At 32.1% G+C, this 25,530-nt stretch overlaps 5 protein-coding genes across 9 annotated transcripts; 4 read left to right on the top strand and 1 right to left on the bottom strand.

The window, feature by feature from the left end:
* Positions 1 to 1,128: 1,128 nt before the first annotated feature.
* LOC130666259 (histone-arginine methyltransferase METTL23) lies at positions 1,129 to 2,350 on the top strand. The gene is made up of 2 exons (XM_057467081.1): positions 1,129 to 1,596; positions 1,766 to 2,350. Exons 1-2 carry the CDS (start codon positions 1,429 to 1,431, stop codon positions 2,348 to 2,350), a joined length of 753 nt encoding a protein of 250 aa, XP_057323064.1. The 5' UTR covers positions 1,129 to 1,428.
* A 15-nt stretch (positions 2,351 to 2,365) lies between these two features.
* Positions 2,366 to 2,635, top strand: LOC130666262 (SRA stem-loop-interacting RNA-binding protein, mitochondrial-like). The gene has a single exon (XM_057467086.1). The coding sequence runs from the start codon at positions 2,366 to 2,368 to the stop codon at positions 2,633 to 2,635; it is 270 nt and encodes an 89-aa protein (XP_057323069.1).
* Positions 2,636 to 2,707: 72 nt separating this feature from the next.
* On the top strand, positions 2,708 to 3,517 carry LOC130666260 (acyl-CoA-binding domain-containing protein 6-like). The gene has a single exon (XM_057467082.1). It carries the CDS (start codon positions 2,708 to 2,710, stop codon positions 3,416 to 3,418), a length of 711 nt encoding a protein of 236 aa, XP_057323065.1. The 3' UTR covers positions 3,419 to 3,517.
* Positions 3,518 to 4,599: 1,082 nt separating this feature from the next.
* On the bottom strand, positions 4,600 to 9,585 carry LOC130666255 (rho GTPase-activating protein 17-like). Of its 5 annotated transcripts, none has more exons than XM_057467069.1 (9): positions 9,443 to 9,585; positions 9,218 to 9,371; positions 8,809 to 9,097; positions 8,454 to 8,678; positions 8,091 to 8,388; positions 7,484 to 7,723; positions 6,537 to 7,396; positions 6,245 to 6,432; positions 4,600 to 6,178 (listed from the first exon to the last, which is right to left on the bottom strand). In XM_057467069.1, the coding sequence occupies exons 1-9, from the start codon at positions 9,493 to 9,495 to the stop codon at positions 5,726 to 5,728; spliced, it is 2,760 nt and encodes a 919-aa protein (XP_057323052.1). In that variant the 5' UTR covers positions 9,496 to 9,585; the 3' UTR covers positions 4,600 to 5,725. The 5 variants fall into 5 exon arrangements, with proteins under 5 accessions (XP_057323052.1, XP_057323054.1, XP_057323055.1 ...); XM_057467071.1 differs by having other exon boundaries at positions 4,600 to 6,163; XM_057467072.1 differs by having other exon boundaries at positions 4,600 to 6,133.
* Positions 9,586 to 9,847: 262 nt separating this feature from the next.
* Positions 9,848 to 23,585, top strand: LOC130667223 (uncharacterized). The gene is made up of 7 exons (XM_057468717.1): positions 9,848 to 9,980; positions 14,191 to 14,627; positions 16,156 to 17,449; positions 19,607 to 19,710; positions 19,847 to 19,944; positions 21,698 to 21,913; positions 21,975 to 23,585. The coding sequence occupies exons 2-7, from the start codon at positions 14,535 to 14,537 to the stop codon at positions 23,227 to 23,229; spliced, it is 3,060 nt and encodes a 1,019-aa protein (XP_057324700.1). The 5' UTR covers positions 9,848 to 9,980; positions 14,191 to 14,534; the 3' UTR covers positions 23,230 to 23,585.
* Positions 23,586 to 25,530: the final 1,945 nt, after the last annotated feature.

Here is a 25,530-nt window from a genome sequence, read left to right as displayed (position 1 = left end):
TTTTTGAAATTTTCTTTTATTAATTATTTACTCGATTTATTTATAATTTTAAATTTGTCTGATGTCTGCTACATTCACACTCATGTACCCGATCAGGGTTACTGGTCTAGTTCCCTGATCGAGTACTGTCTTTTACTTATACGCAATAAGTATTCATAGACATATATTTAGATTTTTTTCAAATTACTATTGTAGATATAACTTATACTTTAATAATTTCTCTCCTACAGATACAAGTTATTTTGCTTATTATAATGGTAGAAGTACCATTGGTGTCCACTGCTCCATTTTTATGATACTGAAATTAGCCGACGTCTAATAATTTTTGGATTTTTTAAAAAACAATAAATTATGAAAAAATTGCACTTGTAGTCTTCTAAATTTTCTACATGTGCATATTTTTAGTTTTTTTTTTTCTTCAAATTCAATTGTTCAAAAAAAAAATCCAAAAATTTTGAATTGTCTGCTAACTTCAGGATCATGTCCACTGCTCCATTTTTGGACATTTAATATTTCATTTTAATTAATGATCTTGAAGTTTAAAAACAATTAACAATTTTCAGATTTTTTTTTCAACAAATCAATAATAAAAATTTTATAAAAATGAGCATTGAAAACATTTTGAAATTAAGAAGCAAATTTTTGAAATTATTTACCCTATTTATTTATAATTTTAAATTTGTCTGATGTCTGCTACATTCACATTCGTATCGGGTACTAGATCTCTCACCTCAGTCGAAAAAAATTCAAAAATCGTTAACTGTCTGCTAACTTCAGGATCATCCATTTTTTTACATTTACTTCATTTAAATTAATTAAAAAATACAAAAAAAAACTTACATTGTAATCGTGTGAAAAAACGATCTCAGAACAAATTTAAAAAGTAATTATGTCATTACGTTTTTAAAAATTACTTTATTTAAAATTTTCAAGTGTCCAAAAGTGGCCCAAGTGACCAAAGACGCACCTCTGCTTTATATTTTCTAGCAAATTATTTAAAGCGAAAATGTATACTGGGATGCCATCTATCGGCAAACAGTGACACGTAATTTCAAGTTAAATAATTTAATCACGTGACAGTACTCGCTTAAAATATAGTAAACTATTAAATAAATTAAATGAATATATTTTTTCAATAAATTATAAACAATCCAATTAATAATAATTGCTAGTGTTGATTAATTTAATTTCAAAGAAACAAGACCGAAAATAAATTTAAAAAATAATATGGAAGTATATCAAACCAGCAATCAAGTGTAAATAAAAAAGCGTGTTGTCATTGGTCGACAACTGTGGCCAAGTTAGTTCCCAATAAAGTATAAATAATATATTTAAAAATAAAATAATAAATTTAAACAGGTGTTAAATAGTAGTTATAATTATGAAGTCTGTTAAAAATAATTAATATGATAAGTTTAATACCCAGTGATGCCTGGTTTAGAGGAAGAAAGTATTTGGTTCGAAACGAGTCCGTCTGCGAGTAGCCTAATGTCCGATGGAGTCGCTGCCGAGCAAGTGAAAAAATTTTTTTTCACGTCTCGACGATCTCACGAAACTGGACAACAGGACGAGTCACTTGAAATATTTATTCCCGAGGTAATTTCATTATTTATATCACTGCGACATCAAAGTAATCATTAATTATAATTTTAATATTTTTTTTTTACCGCATTTAAAAATTACCGGTACAAAAAATGTATGGTTATGTTCGGCCATGCCGTAATAATTTATAAAATTAAAATTATAATTATATTTAATATTTCAGTTACTGCAAGCGAGCTACAATTTTTACGTCTGGCCATCAGCTCCAGTTCTCGCGTGGTTTCTTTGGGAGAACCGGGTAGATATCGTTGGCAAACGAATCCTAGAACTTGGTTCTGGTACTGCATTGCCTGGTATTGTCGCCAGTAAGTGTGGAGCACACGTGACTTTAAGTGACGCTGCTAATTTACCAAAAAACTTGCAGCACATCAGAAGAAGCTGTGAACTAAACGGAGTCTTATCACAAGTTAAAGTTGTCGGTATTACTTGGGGTCTTTTTCTCTCAAGTCTACTGAGCATTGGTCCACTAGACATAATCCTAGGCTCCGATTGCTTCTACGAGCCGACTGTCTTCGAGGACATCGTCGTCACCGTAGCCTACCTGCTAGAAAGAAACCCAGGCGCCAAGTTCCTCTGTACTTACCAGGAACGCAGTTCCGACTGGTCGATAGAGCACTTGCTGAACAAGTGGGGACTTACTTGCAACCAGATTTCACTTGCTGGTTTAGGTGCTGACGCTGGAATAACTCTAGAGGAGTTGATGCAAGATCACACCATTCACTTACTAGATATTCGTAAAGCCAATTGATTAATTTAAAAAATTATGGCCAGTGCTGGAGCTGCTAAACAACTCTACCGTCTGAGTGTCGTCAATATTCCTTGGACAATTGGTGACTTGCAATTGAAACAATACTTTTCACAATTTGGACGCATTGCCCAGTCTAAAGTTCTCTTTGACCGTAACACTGGACTAAGTAAGCACGTTGCTGTTGTTGATGTTGCTGACAAAGACACTTACGAAAATATTCTCACTAAAACAACCCACAGTTTGGACGGCATGGATTTCTACGTCCGCAAGTGGAATGAAAATTGATTGAGGCTCACTATTATTATTATTAATATTAATACTATTCACAGTTAAGTAACACGTAGACCGATCACAATCATGGCTGATGAATCTTCCGCAACTACCAGTGAACTAGAAGAAACTTTTGCTCGTGCTGCTAATCATCTTCAGACAATGGTCAGCAGTTTAGACTCAGGACAACTTTTAGCATTTTACGGTCTGTATAAACAGGCGACGATTGGAGTTTGCGATACCGCAAGACCCAGTTGGTATCAGACACAAGCCAAATACAAATGGGAGGCGTGGAAAGCACTTGGAGACATGAGCAAAGAAGTCGCGATGAACAATTACATCAGCGCTATAACCAAACTGGATCCTGACTGGGAACAAGAGGCTAAAATAGGCTCGAAATCTTGGAACGCTGTTAGTAGTTTACTTAAAACGGACATTGAGCTTTCAGATGCTGAAAAAACTCTCCTGGACTGGGTCAAGGACGGCAATGACAAAAAAGTTTGGGAAATACTGTCCACGTATTCCACGAGCTTAAATGTTCCGGGTGAGGATGGAATGATGCCGATACACTGGGCCGCGGATCGCGGTCATCTGCCTACAATTAAATGTCTTATTGAAAACGGAGCTAATGTCGACGCTCAGGACGAGAGCGGGCAAACTGCTCTCCATTACGCGGCTTCCTGCGGACACGCAGACGTTGTTAAGTATTTGCTGTCCATTGGAGCCAAGTTACTGCAAGACAACGACGGGTTCACACCAAAAGATATCGCTGACAAAGATTTGATAGCCATGTTTTGATCTTAGTATTTATATATATATATAAACATATATAATTAAACAAAAATATACAACATTTATTACCATGTACACGAAATAATTAATAAAAAACATAATTGAAAATTAAATATACAAACAAAAGTAATAAAAACTCCAATTCCTATCAGTACCATGAGTCGCTCACTTTAACTGATTAATGCGTTTTTATAATTTTTATAGAAAATAATTTCAAGAGAAATAATTATTTGTGAATTTAGATATATTATAATATGACGTATCAAAATATTTATAATTTATTATAAATTTAAATTAAGTGACTTTCAGAATCGCGCGGGACCTGCCATTTTTTACTTTAACGTTCGTTCGTTAGATTACGTTAAATAAGGTAATATATTTTATAAATTGATCCAGTAATGGGACATCACAATTTTTAGTGAGCGACTATGGGTACACTCAATGATTTTATATAAAAAATAAATAATAATTACCCAAGTAGCACAGAGACAACTTAAAGATGTCTTTTAAAAGGGCAAGACAAATTTTATTTTGTCTCAAAGCCAAGTTTTTTTTATATAAATAAGACATACAGAGGTTCGTCTTAAGAGTCATAGAAAATTTGTCTTCTTTTTTGCATCTCAAAAAAGTAATTTCATTAAAAAAATTTTTAGATAACTTATTTGTAATTAACTTTTTGTCATCACTTGTGTCAAGTCTTTTCACCAGATATTTTTTAGGTGACAAATTTCTGATCGTTTTGACAACATTTTAGTGAATTATTGATGTCAAAAAACAGACTCAAAACTGCTAACTTATAGATATCACTAAGTCAAGTGTGCGACTTAGGTAATTATCATGTACCTGAAGAACGGAACGTTTTTCGCGCAACGGAAATGAAAAATTTATGTAATATAACTGCTTAAGGGGTAGTTAGGAGTGGCCTGCAATTTTCAGCTGACATACTAACGCGTATGTGAGACATTTCAAAAATTTAGATCCAGTAGATTTTTTACTTTTCGTTTTACGAAAAACGTTCCGATCTTCAGGTACACTAATTATCAACATTATTCTGAAAATCAAAATTTTACTCTAATATTTTAAACTACAAAAAAATGATTTTCCATTTAATGTGGGAGTGGTGTAATGTCGCAACCATAAAAAGTGATCAGGTAATGGGTTTTTTACCTCAATAATTAAACAGCCAATTCATCTAAAATTTTTTTATTGATCTAATTATCTCCTCCAGAACACACTCGTCAATAAAAATTTAATTTACGTAAATAAAAAATAAACTAATAATAATAATTCGTAAAGAAACAATTTTTATTTATTTATATACAAATAAAATCCTTGAATACTCCAATAATGTTCACAGCCTAAGCTTTCCTTAGGTAAATGCGTGCTCCATTTTCGGCGTGAAATTTTAAATATCAACAAATAAAACATTTATTTAACTTATTTATTTACTGTAGTTAATTAACTGTAGGGAAATAATATTCCAGGCATAAAAAATAATTTTCTGTTATATAAAAATAATGAATTTCCTCATTGAAATGTCTTGTGAAGCAGCAACAATAGTGAAAAAAACGCCGAGTAGGTATAGATTATAATATATATTAATAATAATAATAATAAATTTATGTAAGCCGCAATTATCATCGGCTTAATCGAATGCGTAATAAAAAAATACACACGCCCGTGGTAAATATGAGCGCGAGTATTTAAAAACATTAATATATTGTTATTAAAATAAACTTTTGTGTCTTCATCACAGTTACCCTATCAAATAGGTACTAATATTAATTAATTAATTAATTAATCATAACATTAATAGTAATTAATAATAATAATAATAATAACATAAATATAGATTTGAAATCTTCTAGCCCTACTCAGCTCAATGTATTAAAATATCAAACATTTGTGCGGTAAAAAATTTAAAATAAAAAAAAATTTGTGGTAGAGATCGGGAGCACTTTTTACGAGCATTTAATAATATAATTATTTAAATGAAATAATTTTAGTACAAAAGTATCTACGTTTTTAAATACTTAGTATATTAGGCACCGATGTCTGTAGACTGGACGCCAATTTAAAAAGTCCTGATTAAAAGGAAGCCATGGCAATAGACATCGTCTATTAAAAGTATGATAATTATTTAAAATTGCAACGATGTCATTATTAATTTGTCACATACTTAAGTCGTAAAAATGATATTAAAATTTATTTTTAAATCTGTATTTTAAAAATACTATCTAATTGTTTTAATAATATATATATTTATATATATGATATTTAATGATTGAATTTAATATGTATTTGGATTCAATTCTAGAGATTGGTACTCTCGTGATCGGATTTTGGTCGCGTAGTTGGCGGGGGAGGAGGCGGCGGCTGAGGTCGGGGAGGCCGTTGATGAAATCTTGGGGATACTGGCGTGTTATGATGCGGTGGTGACTTAGGAACTATCACTGTTTCAGTCTGGGTTTGGACGTCGATAATATTACCCTCGGAACGTGTCCTCGAGTGGGACTTGGTGGGCTCTGGCGGCAAGTCCGTCGGCCTCGGAGGTTTTTCCGGACGGTCGTTGGTAAATGAGACAGAGGTTGGTCGACTGCCCACACTTGGACTTCTTTGCAAGTTAGGAACATTTCCATTGGTCTCTGCTGATGTGATTGACGACGACGATGATGTTGAATTTGCCGGGTTGTTTCCACGGACTTGTATTATACTGACCTGCTGTTTGTCAACGGAATACATGTGAGTCCTCTCCAGAGTTAATGGCTATAGTTTATATAAATAGTTACTTGAATTTAAAAAATATTTATTTTGGTTTCATCTTAAACTTACTCCGACATCAGCATCCAGGTTATCGTTACTCTGCCTTATGTGCTGACGGATCAAGCTCGAGGGTCTGGCCAACCCAGCAGGCCGTTCTGGGATAGCGGGTTTACTATTTCTGTCGGGTGTTGCGTTAACAATTACGCTGTTCCCATCGCTCTTTTTGTTACGTATTTCTACTGAGTCATCTACAATCACTTACCATAAACATATGTTAATTAAATTTACATATTACAAAGCTCTATTGATAGATAGATTAAAATTACATTTATTTATCATCATTATTATTTTTTTTTTTTACCTGTATTAGGTTGAATAACATTTGTTATAGTACGTGGTGCAGCAACAGGGATTTTACGTCGTTCTAAAGTCGACGTTCCTGGTTTTTCAGCAGGAACAGGTCGAGATTTTTGTGCATCGATATTTTCTGGCGAATCAGCAGCTATTTTACTTTGAGTTACACCTCCAACGCTTCCACTTCCACTTCCACTTATACTACCAGTACGTGAATTAATACCTTCAAAACCAATAGGAGGATTTGGATCGGAATCTTTGCGTTTATGTTCAACATCATTATCATAAACTTGAGCACGTGATTCAATATTTATCTTATCATTACTATCATTAATCACCGTTGAATCTACATTAGTAACAGCTTCAAATCCTAAAGGCGTTTTATTTATTTCGTTCTCAAGAACTTTCTCCACTTTGTCTGTTTTATTGTCAGTATGATGGGTCATCAATTCAGTATTAACTTCATGCTTTTGAGCCTTATAAGTATGACGGTTAAGTGTTGCTGTGGTTAAAGGCCGTGGCGGTTTGTCTGGAGCGGGCGGAGGTTTATCATCAACTCGTCGTTCTTGTTTATCTGGTGTACCTCCACCGCTACCAGGATTACCAGCACTTGGCGGTGTCGGAGCTGGTTTATTTTTTCTACGCGCCGCTGGTTTTGGACTACCTTGCGGTGGACTTTCTCCTAGATCACTCAGACTACTGTTTGAAATACATCTACGCATGCCAATAACTTGTGACTCAGCACCATTGACTATTCCAATATCTAAATCACGATCGAAATCTATTTCGCCGGGAAAAAACCAGTCAGCGTAAGTTATCAGCTGCTCGACTATGAGACTAGAGTTATTAGCGGTACTCATGTTCATTCTGTTAAATTTTAATTTAATTTGAATTATTAATAAAAACAAACAATTTATTTTTCATGTTATTTTATATATATATATATTTACTTACACCATGGTATTTATATCTTCCTGAGGACTCCAAATTAAATTAGGAGCAATGACAATAGCAATATTTTGCGGTGACATTTTATTTATATCACTGTTCTTAGTAAGAACAGCCAAAAATTTAATTAAAAACCTCAAATTTTCCAAATTTGCCGACGGAAGTTTATGAAGGACTTCCCAGAGAGCCCGTAATCTGGCGTCACTTTGACTTATTTTAGCAGCGGCCATCCATTCTGGGTATAATCTTTAAAAATAAAATAATAATATTATTTAAACAATGACTCAGACGCCGAAAAATAATTTATTCTCAGTGTATCACTCAACTACTACTCAAGTAAATACTATATTTATTAAATTAAATGTATACTAAAGACATAACGACATTAAATCAGTGTAAGTAAACCTCGAGGTCACATCAATTTAATATTCTCTTGGTGACAATATATCTCGACGACATAATGTAACATAATCAACCAAAACGATTACGTTTTACGGCTATTTACTCATTCAATACTGCTGTGTTCGTTGTGTGAAAGCGGTCATCACAACATGACATTTAAATATATATTATAAATAAATAAATAAATAAAAATATTAAACTGAGTACGTACTTGAAGGTAAGAAGAGGCTCAGGTAATTCGCGTAAATATGACTTTAAAGCGCCCGCTACAACATGAGGGTCTTTGTACTCCAACGCAGTAGGCAGCGTTAAGCAACACGCGTCCAAACTTAATTTTATTCTTCTTAATTTAGACGCACCACCTGCTATCCTAAAGAGCCCCTCTTCCTCCATACCCAGTCTCAGTAACGTCGACACGCACAATTGGATCGGTAATGCTATTTTTCTATTCGTCACCCTCAAGTGTTCTTCCAGTGGGTAACCATACACTGGTTTCATCTCATTGTCATCTGTAATTTATTATTAAATTAAGCCGGGGAAATTGAGCGGCAAATAATAAAAGTTTAAAACCTACTGATGTAACTCTCTAATCCAGGTATCAGTTCTTCTAAACAATGTAAGGCACTTTCATGGTAAGCTCGTTGAAGTTTCACGTACTGTATAATTGTTTGAGCAAGTTCCGTTTCGCGGGACATCAACTGGAACATTTCGGCAGCCAATTGATCTCGACACTGTTCCACTTTCGTCTCAGCCTCTTCAAGCTCTTCACGCAGACTGTCTACTTTGGTAGCTCCCGTTCCTAAGATAAATTAGAGAGTGAAATCTCTGTTTTTATTTATTTGCCATTTCATACTTGATAAATTTTAACTCTAACTAGTGATCATCACTTTTATTATTATTATTTACACTAGTAGCAGTTGGAAACGTACCTCCAGCATTATGTTTGAAAGCCTGCTGGTATCTAGTTCTTGCACTGTCCATATCTAAAGTCAATCTAGCTAAATTTCTCTTGTGTTTAATGATATTGGGTACATCAGTCTCGAGAATATGGTGAAGCGGGGCGGCAACATACTGCTCGACTTTGGCTTCATGGTCTACTGTCTCGTTGGCCAACGCGACTTGGGCTCTTCCACACTCGGACAACGCGAAGCTCATCAGACCTTCCACCGCCGCGTTTTCCAACATCGTCTGTCCCAGTATGTACTCCGGGCATTTTTTCTAAACATTATTTTTACTAATCAGCATACAATAAGTCTTCATTTGTATTAACGCTGACTCACATGGAGTCACTGAATAAATTACAAACATTACAACCATCATTGTTATTTTTATACATACTAGACGTTTTTCTTTGTAAGCAGGATCCAAGACATTCGTCTGATTCGGCAAAGTCCCCAGTCTTTTACTCAGTCCAGTTAACGCGGCTCTTATTTGATCTACATGTTTGTCTGCTGCTTGCAAATCATCAGTCAGCACTTCTGTTTTTCCAGCTCTTTAAATTTATAAAAAATAAATTTATAAAAAATATATAAAAGTATAAATAAAATATAAAAATGAACGTACCTAGAAAATGTTTGATCCGCAAGTTGTTTAACTCGGAAAAATTGTTTCTTCATTTTAAATAAATAAAATAATTACCCAGTTTTTTATTTAAACCAAAATCACCGCCACTTTAAATGGTATTTTTTTTTCCTTCTCCTCAATGTATTTTATGATAAATATCAAATACTATTTATAATTACGGGAAACTAAAAAGTCTTGACAACTCATACATATCTAGGCCGTGTCCTTTCATAAGCATACACATAAACTCGAAGGATCTCGTTACTTGTAGACGTAGTCGTAGTCGTGATCGTGTCGCAGTGAATCCGTCATAATGCCCAGATCATGATCTCACACATTTATACACTCCTGCCGGATATCTATATATATATACACGTATATAGATATATATGTATATATGTACTGTGGTAATATGCCTATAAATGAGTGAATAGTGAGGAGTAAAATAAAGAGAGATATATGTAATATAAAGACAAGTGAGAGAGCAGTAAATAAGTTAACAGAGAACAAGAGGGCCAGATAAGCATAATCTATTTTAGTAACGTATTTTAAATTTTTTTCGTGGTATGGGTTGGATATCAACTGATATTTATTCCTATCGTATCACCAAATCTTACTCATTAGCACACTGACACAATAACTTATTTTTAAAATTAACTATTTATTATTATTATTTAATTACTTAGTTTTTAATAAATAAAACTAAAAACTCGGGTAATAAAATGACTACTGCGCGCGCTGTTAATCTTGACGTATCCCACACGTATTACTTGTAATTTTTATTTTCTTACCAATAAGTTTTACTTTCGCTGTTTATTCCGGCAATCTTCAGAGTCTTTATAATTATAAATATATGTATATATTTGTGTATATATATATACAATATCGGTCATTAATTCTTGCGCGGTAGCATAACATCGGGAAAAAAAAAACTTCTCTAAAGGAAAATATGTATCACTTTTTTATACAAATATTATCTATAAAAAAAAAAAATTGTAAAAAAAAAATACAATATTTAAAAATATATCTATATTAATTAAATGTAAAATTATAAATATGTATTGTAAAATAAGTGAATAAAAAAAAGTCCCTATAAAAAAAATCTCTAGATTTATAAATCACTAAAAAAAAATTACAATAAAAAAAAAAATTCCTACAAAGAAACATTTGCATATCTAAACATCTACTTAAAAAAAATATATAAAAATGAAAATCTCTACAAATAAAATATCTATAAAAAATCGGCTGTTTTGGAAAATCTCTATAAATCATCACATGTACAAATAAATATCTGAATAAAGTATAACTTCGAGAACTGGAAGCATTGCCACCACGTGCTCATAATCATGAATAAGTTCGTGTTGTAATATATAAGTATAAATAATAATAATAACAAAAATTATGGTTATTATTATGTTATTAAGAAAAATATAATAAATAATTTTAAACTTATAATAAGTGACTTCGAAAAACGTGAAAGATTCAAATCTGATAACTCCAAAGCACTGAGCCTGTAATAATTCATATAATTTTAATTTTTTTAATTTTATTAGTTAAACTTTATTTGAGAATATCATAAAATTATTATTATTTATTTTATAATTGTTAATTTTGTTTGACTTTCAAGCCGTATGCCAGGATTCGATGAACGTCCAAAAATCACTTTTCTTTTTTAACTTCCCGCTAAGAGAATCGACGATTTTCGAAAGTCGAGTTTTCATCAGATGTCGACGTTTTGAGGTCCTAGGAAGCTATTCTAACTATTTTCAGAATGATGTCCGAGTGTATATATATATATATATATATACTAATACAAAAAATTAAAGGAGCAGAAAAATTTTATAAATTTTTTAGTGATTTTTGGAAGGCTGTAACTTGGTGAAAAAAAATCGTATCGAAAATTTAAAAAAAGGATTTTATAGCTTGAAACCTCTAGTTTAGGTGTATTTTTTCAAAATTTTTTAAAAGCTCCGATTATTGCGCAAACATGAGAAATACCGCGAGCCAAAAAATTTCTAAATTTTTTTTTTTTTTCGAAGAGCCCACGGACCGCGGAAAAATTCTTTCAACTAAACGAATGCATACATCGTTTAGCAAATTTATTCAGCTTCAATTTGGTTTTTTTTTTTAACCTCGTAGGACGATTTGTCGCAGAGATATCAGCCTTCAAATAGAAAGTGATCCTTTTGGCTTTGATCTTCGATATTTCAGGTACCAATGATCGCACAGAAAGTTGAAGGGCGGCGTTAAAAACTTGAATAAATTCCCTACAAGATCCTGTCATCATTTTTTAAAAAAAAAATTTTTTTTTATTTTTAACATCCATTAGAAGAAAGTACAAAAAAATGACTTTTTTTGGTTTTTTAGTAAATCAACCGCTACTCTGCATATATCGATAAAAAAAATAATGTTGCCAGGGACTTTTTTAGCTTAATGTACCCCCAAGACCCCTGTAAATTTTTGAATTGATCTATCGTACCGTTTTTTGGGAATCATCGATCAACGTTTAGCTAAACAATTAAAGGAGCAAGTTTTGTTCCTTTAATTGTGTAATCATAATCAATTGAAGGCTGATATCTCTGCGACAAATCGACCTACGAGGTTAAAAAAAAAACCAAATTGAAGCTGAATAAATTTGCTAAACGATGTATGCATTCGTTTAGTTGAAAGAATTTTTCCGCGGTCCGTGGGCTCTTCGAAAAAAAAAAAAAATTTAGAAATTTTTTGGCTCGCGGTATTTCTCATGTTTGCGCAATAATCGGAGCTTTTAAAAAATTTTGAAAAAATACACCTAAACTAGAGATTTCAAGCTATAAAATGCTTTTTTTAAATTTTCGATACGATTTTTTTTCACCAAGTTACAGCCTTCCAAAAATCACTAAAAAATTTATAAAATTTTTCTGCTCCTTTAATTTTTTGCATTAGTATATATATATATATATATATATATATACACTCGGACATCATTCTGAAAATAGTTAGAATAGCTTCCTAGGACCTCAAAACGTCAACATCTGATGAAAACTCGACTTTCGAAAATCGGGGTGAAAACAATAACTTCCCAATTTTTCGAAAATCGTCGATTCTCTTAGCGGGAAGTTAAAAAAGAAAAGTGATTTTTGGACGTTCATCGAATCCTGGCATACGGCTTGATAGTCAAACAAAATTAAAAATTATAAAATAAATAATAATAATTTTATGATATTCTCAAATAAAGTTTAACTAATAAAATTAAAAAAATTAAAATTATATGAATTATTACAGGCTCAGTGCTTTGGAGTTATCAGATTTGAATCTTTCACGTTTTTCGAAGTCACTTATTATAAGTTTAAAATTATTTATTATATTTTTCTTAATAACATAATAATAACCATAATTTTTATTATTATTATTATTTATACTTATATATTACAACACGAACTTATTCATGATTATGAGCACGTGGTGGCAATGCTTCCAGTTCTCGAGGTTATACTTTATTCAGATATTTATTTGTACATGTGATGATTTATAGAGATTTTCCAAAACAGCCGATTTTTTATAGATATTTTATTTGTAGAGATTTTCATTTTTATATATTTTTTTTAAGTAGATGTTTAGATATGCAAATGTTTCTTTGTAGGAATTTTTTTTTTTATTGTAATTTTTTTTTAGTGATTTATAAATCTAGAGATTTTTTTTATAGGGACTTTTTTTTATTCACTTATTTTACAATTCATATTTATAATTTTACATTTAATTAATATAGATATATTTTTAAATATTGTATTTTTTTTTTACAATTTTTTTTTTTTATAGATAATATTTGTATAAAAAAGTGATACATATTTTCCTTTAGAGAAGTTTTTTTTTTCCCGATGTTATGCTACCGCGCAAGAATTAATGACCGATATTGTATGTATGAGGCGCTGGTGTTGCTGCTTCTTGACCATCAATCCCTCAGACACTGCACTGCTATACCAAGAGATAAGCGAACCTCTGATAGCTACGGAATGTTTAGCATCAGTCGAGCTATCGTTCATTACAATCTTGCGATACGTGATATCATGTATCGATATTAATATCGATACTGACCTCGACACGAGATCGACTTTTTTACATATCGATTTGTGTGGGTGGGAGTTTAAATTTAAATCTGCTAACTTCAGTTTGTTGTGAGTGTGAATGTAGCAGACGTCAGAGAAATTTAAAATTATAAATAAATGGAGTAAATAATTAATAAAATTAAATTTAAAAAAATGCGCATTTGAAAAATTTCGAAATGCTTAAGTGCATTTTTTAAAAATATATTTTTTTTAATTATTTACTTTATTTATTTATAATTTTAAATTTGTCTGATATCTGCTACATTCACACTCATATTTAAAATTATATATAAATGGAGTAAATAATTTTCAAAAAAATATTTTTAAAAAATGTACAAATGCATTTCAAAATTTTTTAAATGCGCATTTTTTTTTAATTTCATTTTATTAATTATTTACTCTATTTATTTATAATTTTAAATATGAGTGTGAATGTAGCAGACATCAGACAAATTTAAAATTATAAATAAATAAAGTAAATAATTAAAAAAAAAATATTTTTAAAAAATGCACTTATGCATTTCGAAATTTTTTAAATGCGCATTTTTTTTAAATTTAATTTTATTAATTATTTATAATTTTAAATTTGTCTGATGTCTGCTACATTCACACTCGTCAGTTTGTTGCCGCCTTCTCTGCTGTCACTTTGGTTTTATTTTTCAGAAGCAGAAATAGGAGCGGGAGAGAGTAGGAAGCGAAGGAATCAACTTGATCAACTATGTGGTGGTTGCTGGTAGTTATTGTTAAAGTCTGTCTTGGAACTTGGAGAGTGGTGGACATATATAATAATACGGGTACTGGACCCAGTGGTTTTACACATGCCGCGAGTACCTTTCAAAAGGAAATACACAGCCGGTTGTCAATACTCACGCTAACATACGGCAACTCTTTAATGTCTTGCTGATCTAATTATTTTATATATTTTTTTTACCAATTGTTTTGTTTATTTTTACCACCAGTTTCTCTGTTCCGGTTCTTTTTAATTTTTTTGACAGTGATTGACAATCATGGAGTTTGACAGAAGGTTCATCAACGTCCTGATGCTGAGCTTTGGCTTCATGCTGGTTTTTACTGCCTTCCAAACAATGGGCAATATTGAAGTACGTATTTTATTTATTTACAATATTTTTATTGCTCTCTTGTTTTTGTATGACGTCAGTCCTGTCACGTGTTAATCGATTGTCATTACAATTAATGAAGCTTCAATAACAATAATAAAAAAACACCAGCTTTTTTAAACAATAAAGTTGGCGGGCATTTGAAAATTTTTAAAACTTTTAATAATAAGATGAAATTTTTATAAAATAAAAAAAATGCACATTTAGACAATTCAAAAATTAGTACATGCATTTTTTAAATTTTTTTATACGTAATTTAAAAATTGTATGTCTGCTACATCTACACTCATACAATAAGCAATAAATTACTCATTTATTTATGATACTGGTTAGCAGACGTTTGACAGTTTTTGAATTTTTTTAAAAACGATTGATTATCAAAAAAAAAATATTTTGAAAAATTGCACTTATAGTTTATTAAATTTTCTGCATGTGCATATTTTTTTATTTTTTTTTTTGTAATTTATTTGTTGAAAAAAAATTCAAAAATTTGTAATTGTCTGCTACCTTTAGAATCGTATTTATTTTGTAAAAAAAAATCCTTGTAAGTCTTAAGTATTTGATAATTTAAATAATTTATCACTTTTAAAAAATTCCTAAAATTGCTGTAAATTATTAATCATTGATTAATTTCATGTTACTGCGAATTATGACGTTTGTAATACACGTGTCTGCCGAATTGAAGGTCACATTTTAGCACCAAGCGGTACTCGTATTTAATTCAACTTTTATCTTTTACTTTTTTTTTTATCACAACAATATTTCTGCAGCATTTATACGCAACTGTCAATATATATTATAATCCCACTATAAATAAATAAATAACTATCTCTTTGCTAGTTTTATTATTTTGATAACTTAATATATTTATAGCAGGAAATTGTAATCAGTCTTTTTATTGTTGAAGTAAAAAATGCTCAGTAATTTAACCAGGATAATAAAATCGCTGTTATTTGTGGCGGGTAAAAATATTTAAATGTCAAATTTCGAAAAAAAAAAAAGTTGAGCAATGGACTACAATCTCTTTATTATATAAATAAATATATAAGTAATAAAAAAGTTTGTAATAAGTCGCAAAAGAGATAAATTGTCTAGCGATTAATTAGGTCACCTAAGAGTGTATCAATAAAAATTTTATCTGTAACAAATATTAGTTATTGTATTGTATTATTATATATTTTAAATACATAAATGTAGAGTGCGATAAACAACGAGCTAATGACCTCCTGGCATTTGGTGAAAGTAAATATTATATTAATAGAGATCAGTAGTCGAGCCCCCGGACAAGAAATAAACTTGTCGACCTTTCGCTCGTCAAATATTTGATTTTAAATCTTAACAGATTTCAAAGGCATTTAAATAATAATTTAATATATACTTAATTTATTAGTTGCTGGTATTAAAATATAATAAAATCGTCAATGACACAACTCTAGAGTAATTACACAATAATATTAATATGTAAACTATCTAATGAATAAATTATTATCATATTTATTTATAATTTCAGAAAACGGTCCTGGAAAGTATTAAGAATGAAGACTCTAGCTTTAGTGGGGACGGTTACACAAGTTTGGCAATTATTTACGCAGCACTTGCTGTGTGCAACTGGTTGGCGCCTTCATTTATATCAATAACTGGTCCACGAGTCGCAATATTCGTCGGATCATGTTGCTACGCATTTTTTATAGCGTCATTTTTAAGCCCAAGTGCGGAATTTCTGTACACGGCATCAGCGATTCTCGGTTTCGGTGGATCGCTGATTTGGACTGGTCATGGCCAGTACCTGACGGAAAATAGCGATTCCGAAACCATGTCACGTAATGCAGGTGTCTTCTGGGCAATCTTCCAGTCGTCATTGTTTGCTGGTAATTTATTCGTCTATTTTATGTTCACTGAGCCAACGATCGAAGGATACACGAGAAGACTTGTCTTCTGGGTGTTGACAGCCTTATCAATCGTAGGAACATCGCTGCTTGCGTTCTTGAGAAGGCCGCCACTGTTGCTGTCACTTGGTGAAGCGGAAGGTGTCTCGACTGCGGATAAAGAGCTGGCCATGCCTGAACCCCAAGGGCAAAAAGGATGCACTGCTGCTTGGAATGCATTCAAGGACGCCTTGAAACTATTCGCGACACGGAAAATACTTTTGCTGTCGTTGACATTTATCTATACCGGTCTGGCACTGACATTTTTCTCGGGCGTATACTCATCGAGTATAGGATTTACCGAGGCCATGGGTGAGAAACGAAAGAGTCTCGTTGGATTATCAGGAATTTGCATTGGTATTGGTGAGGTAGTTGGTGGTGCTATCTTTGGAATGCTGGCTTCCAGAGCTGGTACCATTGGCCGATGCACCGGCTGGCCGGTCGTTGTTATCGGATTTTTCGTTACTCTTTTTGCCTACATCACGATACTTTTAAATTTGCCTAATGACTCACCATTCAGCGATACCAATCAAACGGGTTTCATTGAACCCTTGCCTGTGTTGGCGATGATTGGAAGTCTTACTCTGGGTTTCGGTGACGCCTGCTTCAATACTCAAGTCTATTCGCTTTTGGGAGTTTTGTATGCGAAGGAGAGCGCGCCCGCATTTGCGCTTTTTAAATTTTGCCAATCAGTCGCCGCAGCAATTAGCTTTGTTTACAGCAGTTACATCGGCTTGCACGCCCAATTGTCTATTCTGATAGTGTCTATGGTATTTGGAACCGCGGCGTTTTGTTTCATCGAGCGCCGCTATTCCAGAAAAATTTGCGATGACGCGGAAACTGATACTACGTTGGGTAACAGCGTAAGTGTCGATGAATAATTAAAAAAAAGTTAAAAAAAAGCTCTCATCATATATTTAATACAAATAAATATATTTATTAAGATTGTCTCTTTTGTAAGAGAGCAAGACAGCAATAATAATCGATCAGTGTAAATATTTCCCCTGATTTTAAGTATAAATATAAATTATTATATTAATTATTTTTATTATTAATGAACCTTGATGTAGATAATTATTATTATCAAATGATGTCGAGTTTAATCGAATGAATTTTAGAAATCATGTGAATCAATAACTGTGTTATCATTTAAATAAATAATCTATAGATTAGATTGAAAAATGTATGAAAATAATAATATAATGTAAATTTCAAAAATAAGTACCTGATATTAAAATTATTTTTTAAATTTTTTACATCCGTTGATCTTTTGTACCGTTCAAATTTTATTTACATCAACACTATGTATATATTTATTATTATAGCTTGTTGTTTATATATTATAAATATAACTCTGTAATTAAAAAAATAAAACGTTAATAAATTTTTGTAATTAAATTAATTTTTATTACTTTTACTTCCCGATTAATTTTTTTTTAAATACAATTTGAAGTAAAAATAAATAAAGATTGATAGGAATTTTACTGTAATTATTTCGAAGGGCTGAAAAAGTAAAGCGAAAGGATTGAAATGTAAAAAAAAATGTTTTGTACAGGTGAAGGACACGTACGTGGAATAAAAAGTGCAATGACCGGTTTACTTCAATTTTGTTAAATACTTCCGCGTTAAATCCACAATTTATTTTAGTTAAAAACCAAAAAAAATGGAATAAAAATTCTGGATTTGCGATACTGAAGTTAGCTGACGTCTAATAATTTTTTAACTTTTTTTTTTAAACTAGGGTAAGTGCGGGTATTACTGCGGATTTTTTTGTTTCAATTATAAATAAACGATAACTGAGTTTTGTTGATTTAAAAAAATTATTGCTAATAATTCAAACATGAAAGAAATTAACTGTATAGTAGTTGTACATGTACAATAAATTTTGAATTTAAAAATTGAATTTAAACTTTAAAATGCTTATTATTTAAAGAAAATATTAGTTTTTCTCATTGTTGATTTTTTTTTAAGTTAATAATAAGTACAAATTAGGTATAAAAAAAAATATTATCGATATCTTGGAATAAACTTCATTATTATACCCACACTTACCCTATAAATTATAAAAAAAAATTATACCTGTAGTTTTTTAAATTTTCTACATGTGCATATTTTTCTTTTTTTTGTAATTGATTTGTTAAAAAAAATTCAAAAATTTTTACGAGTGTAAATGTAGCAGACAATAGTACATTTTTAAAATTTTTAAATAAATGAATAAAATGTAAGTAGAGTAAAAATTCAAAAATGCATATTTAGATAAATGCAAAATCCATACGCGCATTTTTTTAAATTTCATATTTTAATTATTTAAAACAAATTCATAAATTGTCTCATGTCTGCTACATTCACACTCAAATTTTTAACTGGCTCTTAATTTTTTATTCGAAAATCTGAAGGACATTTGGGTTAAAAAGTTCACTTATCTGTAAATTTAAATTTTCGAAAATTTTCCCGCGCTTAATAGACCCCGGCGTCATCTGGCGGGAAAGATTTAAAATTCAAAAGCACGAGTTGCCATTCGCGGATAATGTAAGTAAACGATAACGATTATAAATATCATGTAAGCAGACGCGAATTAAAATCTATAAACTTTAGCTTGTCAAAGTTACAAAACAAAACATACAGTGATTATCATTGATTACAATCGTTTCCTTAATTAGTATGAAGAGAGAATATTCATAAAAGGGGAGTGACCGTTGAATAACAAAATCTCAGTACAAGAACATATAGTTTGTACCTGGGATAAAGTGATAGTATTCAAATCAGTAATTACCCACCTGACCACACATATTTAAGTCTAGTTAAATCTATATATATATATATACATCTATATAATCCTAAAATGCTTGAATAATAGCAATAAAGCAATAAAATTTAGTGCTAAACACAATGTGATATGTGCCGATAAATAAAATTTATTGGAGCATAATAAAAATGTCGTTATCATGGGTATTATTTAACTTGATTTTTTCACGTCAATTGTCCTCGTCGATGGATATCTCAAGACGCTCTTGGTATTCTCAAATAGCTTTTGATTAAAGATGGAGGAAAGTACCACTGATAAATTTCTATTGAGAAGACGCTCGGTTACATTGAAACCTCTTAAAGTTAAAGATGAACGAGTTGCCACTTTAAAAAAGGTAATATTGTATTATTTATTGGTTATAAGTTATAAGTAAACTGAGTAATTTTATTTTTTTATGTCAATAAATTATTACTGATTGCAGTTATTTTTATTGTTTTCGTTTTTTAATTGTTTATTTATTTTTTTATTAGGTAGCGGCTATTCTTAATAAATCTGAAGTGAATAGAACTCCTGAAGAATTACAACTCCTGTCTTCCTGTGGCGACATTGTAAAAGAGGTTAATTTGAGGTATGTCATTTTAAAAATCAGTTCGATTGGAGCAGATATGAGAAAAATTTTAAATTATAAACAAACGAACTGAACAATTAGAAAAATAAAATTAAGAAAAAATGCATGTTCTTATTTTTGAATTCTATAAATGTGGATTTTTTTATTTTTATTCTACTTACATTTTATTTATTTATTAAAAAATTAAAAAAATTCACACTTGTCAGTTACATTCACACTCATGTGAATGTAGCAGATATGAGACAATTTTTGAATGATAAATTATGATCCTGAAGTTAGTAGACAATTAACAATTTTTGGATTTTTTTTACCAAACCAATATCGAAAAAAAAAAAATAAATAAAAATATGCGCATGTAGAAAATTAAAAGAGCTACAGGTGCAATTTTTGAAATATATTTTTTTTTTATAGTTTAGTATTTTTTTTTTAAATCCAAAAATTATTAGACGACCGCTAACTTCAGAATCATGACAAATTTTTATGACAATAAGGGCCAGTTTTTCAAACTGAGTTTATTTGTATCCGGGTTTTAATTAATATTGCTAGTATATCTATTTATTAATAATATATAGCAGCAATTATAATTAAACTCGAAATAAAAATAAACCAGGTTTGAAAAACTGGCCCTAAAGTTAGCAGTCATTTAACAACATTTTGATTTTTTTTAACAAAAAAATAAATATTAAAAAAAATATTTTGAAAAATTACACGTATAGTTTATCAAATTTTCTACATGTGCATTTTTTTTATTATCTTTCTATTTAAAAAAATTTATTAAAATTTTAAATGTCTGCTAACTTTACTGTCATTAAATTTTTCAATTATCGAAATACGCATTTTTTAATTTTTATTCGACTTACGTTTTATTTACTTATTTATTCAAAAATTAAAAAATTGCTATTGTCTGCTACATTCACTCATATTTTTAAAACTTTTTTTTGTCAATAATTATTAAGGCTATTCTAGACGGGCCCGCACTTTTAAAAATATTCAATGACTCAATTGTAATGACCGTATTCAAATTTTGATAATTAATTTAAAAAAAGTTAAAGGATTAATGGAAAAAAGGGCAACGCAGTTACAATTTCGCTGACAGATTTTTAAAAAAATTATTTGGAGTTGATTTCAATTAGGAGTTAAAATAAATTTCAGTAAAATCTTCATGTCAATATTATAATTCGAAACGTCAAATTTTAAAAAACTACAATTTCCTTGCCAAATTTTGTTTAACTTCTAATTGATATCAGTAAGTATTTTTTTTTTTTCAGTCAGTGTATTCATTTTTGTTTAATTAACTAATAAAATTTTAATACTGCTATGACAGTCGAAAGTGATTCAACATTTTTAAAAAGTGGGAGGCACTCTCTTACCCTATATGTCATTATTTTATTCTATTAAAATCAAATAAGTTTCGATTTAAATTTATAAAATTTTTCAAATAATTAATCGGCTTTACAAAATCAAATAAAATTGACAGGATTGTCTTGGAAGTAAATAAATATCTGACATTTTTATTGAAACCTATGAAACTATTCATATAAGAATTTATCGGAGCTTAGAAGAAAATGATATTTAAAAAATAAAATAATATTTATAATTTGAATAAAACTTTTTTTTGCTATCAATTCTTATTTCTGCCAAGACTTAACTAGCAGAGCTTACAAGTCCTGAAAAAAGTGCTCAATATTAAACGAATTCCGTTTGAATTCACTGATCATCATACTAAAATATTTTTTTCCATGAATATTTTCAGGCAAAAGAAAAGAGATAAAGTAAAAGCAAGACTAGAAGAAGTTGAAGATCCCGTAGATGTTTTGGAGGAAAAATGTATGAGACTGGCAGCCGCAATCAGCAGAGCAACGACGTTAACTGTTTATACAGGTGCTGGAATAAGTACGGCTGCTTCTATTCCCGATTATCGTGGCACTAATGGCGTCTGGACACGCATGCAACAGGGTAAAGACATCGGGTACGTATTAGAATTTCCATCAGTGCAATAATAAGATTTTAAATAATTATTTTTGCTACAGGAATCATGATCTCAGTTTGGCAGAACCAACAGTCACACATATGGCGTTGTATGCACTATACAAAGCCAATATTCTTAAGTATATAGTATCGCAAAATTGTGATGGACTTCATCTACGCAGTGGTATACCACGAACGTCATTATCTGAAGTTCATGGGAATATGTACGTGGAGGTATGTCGGAATTGTAAACCGTCACGTGAGTACTGGCGACTCTTTGATGTGACGGAAAAAACAGCGAGATATTCACACGGCACTGGCAGGATGTGTCATAAATGTAATTCTGTGCTCCAAGATTCGATAGTGCATTTTGGTGAGAGGGGTAATTTACCGTGGCCGATAAACTGGAATGGTGCTAGTCGGGCGTCTAAACAAGCTGACGTAATACTGTGTCTTGGTTCAAGTCTCAAGGTATTAAAAAAATATCCGTGGCTGTGGCAAATGGACAGGCCGGTACACAAACGAGGGTCGCTATATATCGTCAATCTGCAGTGGACTCCTAAAGATGAGAATGCTGCGCTTAAGATAAATGGACGTTGTGACGATGTTATGACAAGGGTTATGAACCACTTAGGATTAGAAATTCCACAATACAATAGGTCAAAAGATCCAATCTTTTACCATGCTATAAGACTGCAACCCAGTGAGCTTAGCACGACATCACAGCCGTGCTTAGAAGAGCCTCCAGTAGCTTTAAGTTGTAGTGATAAGTCTTTGGAAGTAAGTGAAGATGCGGATGAGATTATAAGTTCACATAAAGATAAAAGTAAAGATGAAGATGATGATGATGATGATGATGAAGATGAAACAATACCAAAAACGGAAGAAGACTGCACATCGCCGATTGGACTTGCTGAACAATTAACCGCCTACTCGGCACCATTTTTCACAGCATTACCATTCCTATCCATGGGCTTGCCATTTCCCCCGATGTTTTTCTATCCTCAGATGACGCCATTGCTTTACTATCCGTTCATACAGTCGGCGACGCTGAAGCAGGAAAAAATAAAAGAGCCTGAACCGAAACCGGCGTGTGGGTTTTGCATGGAGAACGAGCGCTCGCCAGTTTGTTTATTTTACCAGCTCGACGGCAACGACCAAGCGCCCAGCGAAGTCGCGGCTATCGATACTGAAAATGAAAGCAATATCGAACAAATAATAACTGAAACTGATGACGCCTCAGCTCCCGCTGCGACCGCTAAAAATCCCGGGTGGTTTGGCAAAGGCTACCGCAAGGGATTACGTAAGAAACGGTAGCATCGGCTAATCTCAGCATCGTGATTGATATTTCACGCTAAAATAATCGTAGACAGCATGAATATCAAACGAGGAATAATTCCCCATCCATAAGTAATCTCCTTATCAACAAACGCAAGAAGTGCTGGTCTATTAGGACGCACTAATTCCATTATCAAACTCATCTCCAAGTTGATTCAATCTCGGCGTATAAATTATTTTCAATTATCGCGAGAAACCTGTTGTGTTATTATTTTATTAAGTATTATCAGCATTATTTATTTATACTATACATGTTCATATACATTATTATTGTAACAATAATAATAATAATATTAATAATAATAATAATAATAATAATAATAATAATAATAATACTAACTAGTAAATAAAATTTATCGAGCAAGTTTCTCATACATCTATATTAATAAATATAATAATAATAACAATATAACATATATTTGTATAGACATTTATGACTGCTGAGACTGAGGGTTTCTGCGCATGAGGTGTATCCAATAACCTAAAGTGTGGGATCAAATATATATGTATAATATATATATATTATGTGAATTTTCCCAACTAAGCAATTTCTCTCGTTCCACCCGTCTCCGTCATTTGTTACAGAGTTGTGAGAAGATCCAATCGAGGTGATCAGCGCATCATATCATGTCCTCGTCATCGTGATCTTGGTACTCTGATTGCCCTCTGCGTCTGAAAGGAGATCCAGCGGCAGTGTGGATGGCTCTTGTTGATGTGGAGTAAAATTCTATATAATAGCGGGGCATAGTAGTGGAAGTACTACTACTTTGACCGGGAAAGTTTTCTGCAAAATGGCGCATACGTGGTGGCAGTGGGTAGATGAGTGGGAGCCCGGGTGCCGCGGCAGGCTGCGAGACCACCAGCAGTGCCAGTGCCAGTACACAATCGATATTCCGTAAGTCAGAGGGGGTGCTGAATAAAGAGAGACTCGGTGGCAAGGGGAGAGAAGCGAGAAAATGAGCTAGTGTATGTACGTATACGAGGGAGCGCATAGTCAAAGAAAGTTAGAGAAAGAGAGACCTAGTCGCGACGTTTGTGGCCGCGGACGTGTCTCCTGTGTGGCTCATTTTTATCTTTCGTACTCCATTTAATAGTCTCTCCCCAGTTTTTAGTTATTTTTATTTTATTTTTCCTTTTGTTATTTTATTTATTTAAGTTTCAATAACGAGTGCAATCTGTAATTTACCATTGGGTTCTGTAATTTTTGAGTTAACGTCAACAATATTGCTGGTAAGCCGGTGCGGTTAGATGCGCGTTCAGTTACAGTACAAGTACAACAACACAACAACGAGCCTCGTTGTTTGTACAAGTCCAGAGTCCAGTTCAGTTGGTGTAGAGGTTTGTCCAGCAACTGTTGGTGGCAATTCGACGGTCACGACGTCCTACCGAAGAAGGAAGACCGCACGGATGACCCCGGTGTTGTTGTACGCGCCAGACCTCGTGCTGCTGCTGCTACTGCTGCTGCAGCTCTTATAAATAGCGGTGAGTGAACGACGTACTACCTCGTAGTAGTGACTGCACACTAGACTAGAGAATGAGAAAACAGGGATGCCGATTGTAGTAGAATTTACGAGAGAGTAAATAGGAGGAGAGCTAAGAGTAAGGGAGTAGTAGAGAAAGCTAAATAGAAAGAAAGAAAGTAATAAAGAGTTGTATGTGTGAGTGTGTGCGTTCATGAGAAGGTGGACGTTGAGAATCGGAGAAAGGCCGAGTGGGAGGTGTAGGAGGAAAAACCGCGGTCTGTTGCTATGGTGACACCCCTTACTCTACAGCATCGGGCGTGCTGCCATGGGTACACGCTCCAAGCTGTTGATACTTGACTGCAACCTACCCCGCGAGGGACCCGGAATGGCTACAAAGCTCTGACTTTAACGACAACTGTCGACAGTCAACAAGGGTGCGCACCCATCACCGCGATCAACGTCCTCGATGTAGTTACACCTGGCCAAGGACACTCTTTACTCATATTTTTATCTTTTTTCTACTCCATTCTGTTTACTTTTTTTTGTTAATTTCCATCTGAGAGCTCTGACACTCGTGCTACCCTTTCACTCGTTTATTTTTTTTTTTTTTTTTTATCATCGCGTTTGTCTGCGAAAACGACTTGTAATTAACGCCTCATTATTTATTCTTGGGAATGAGAGGATAGGAGGCTGGGTAGCAAACAGAATACAAGTACGGAAGTCTTTGCTGTTGTCATATGCATGATGTATGTGATGTAGACAAGAGCACAGGGGACGTATAACAATATGAAAAAAATAAAGTGAAAGAGGATTAACC

This window comes from Microplitis mediator, chromosome 4 (genome assembly GCF_029852145.1).
Source record: "Microplitis mediator isolate UGA2020A chromosome 4, iyMicMedi2.1, whole genome shotgun sequence".
Classification (NCBI taxonomy): domain Eukaryota; kingdom Metazoa; phylum Arthropoda; class Insecta; order Hymenoptera; family Braconidae; genus Microplitis; species Microplitis mediator.
This window is presented reverse-complemented; position numbering and strand designations above follow the sequence as displayed.

What these genes read in the sequence shown, in the direction of transcription:
- LOC130666259 (XM_057467081.1), top strand. Translation starts at nt 1,429, where the DNA reads ATGCCTGGTTTAGAGGAAGAAAGTATTTGGTTCGAAACGAGTCCGTCT. An exon ending in TTGAAATATTTATTCCCGAG is followed by an intron (nt 1,597 to 1,765) that starts GTAATTTCATTA and finishes TTAATATTTCAG; the next exon opens with TTACTGCAAGCGAGCTACAA.
- LOC130666262 (XM_057467086.1), top strand. Translation starts at nt 2,366, where the DNA reads ATGGCCAGTGCTGGAGCTGCTAAACAACTCTACCGTCTGAGTGTCGTC.
- LOC130666260 (XM_057467082.1), top strand. Translation starts at nt 2,708, where the DNA reads ATGGCTGATGAATCTTCCGCAACTACCAGTGAACTAGAAGAAACTTTT.
- LOC130666255 (XM_057467069.1), bottom strand. Translation starts at nt 9,495, where the DNA reads ATGAAGAAACAATTTTTCCGAGTTAAACAACTTGCGGATCAAACATTT. An exon ending in GCGGATCAAACATTTTCTAG is followed by an intron (nt 9,372 to 9,442) that starts GTACGTTCATTT and finishes ATAAATTTAAAG; the next exon opens with AGCTGGAAAAACAGAAGTGC. An exon ending in TGGATTAGAGAGTTACATCA is followed by an intron (nt 8,389 to 8,453) that starts GTAGGTTTTAAA and finishes AATAAATTACAG; the next exon opens with ATGACAATGAGATGAAACCA.
- LOC130667223 (XM_057468717.1), top strand. Translation starts at nt 14,535, where the DNA reads ATGGAGTTTGACAGAAGGTTCATCAACGTCCTGATGCTGAGCTTTGGC. An exon ending in GAGTTGCCACTTTAAAAAAG is followed by an intron (nt 19,711 to 19,846) that starts GTAATATTGTAT and finishes TTTTTTTATTAG; the next exon opens with GTAGCGGCTATTCTTAATAA. An exon ending in GTAAAAGAGGTTAATTTGAG is followed by an intron (nt 19,945 to 21,697) that starts GTATGTCATTTT and finishes GAATATTTTCAG; the next exon opens with GCAAAAGAAAAGAGATAAAG.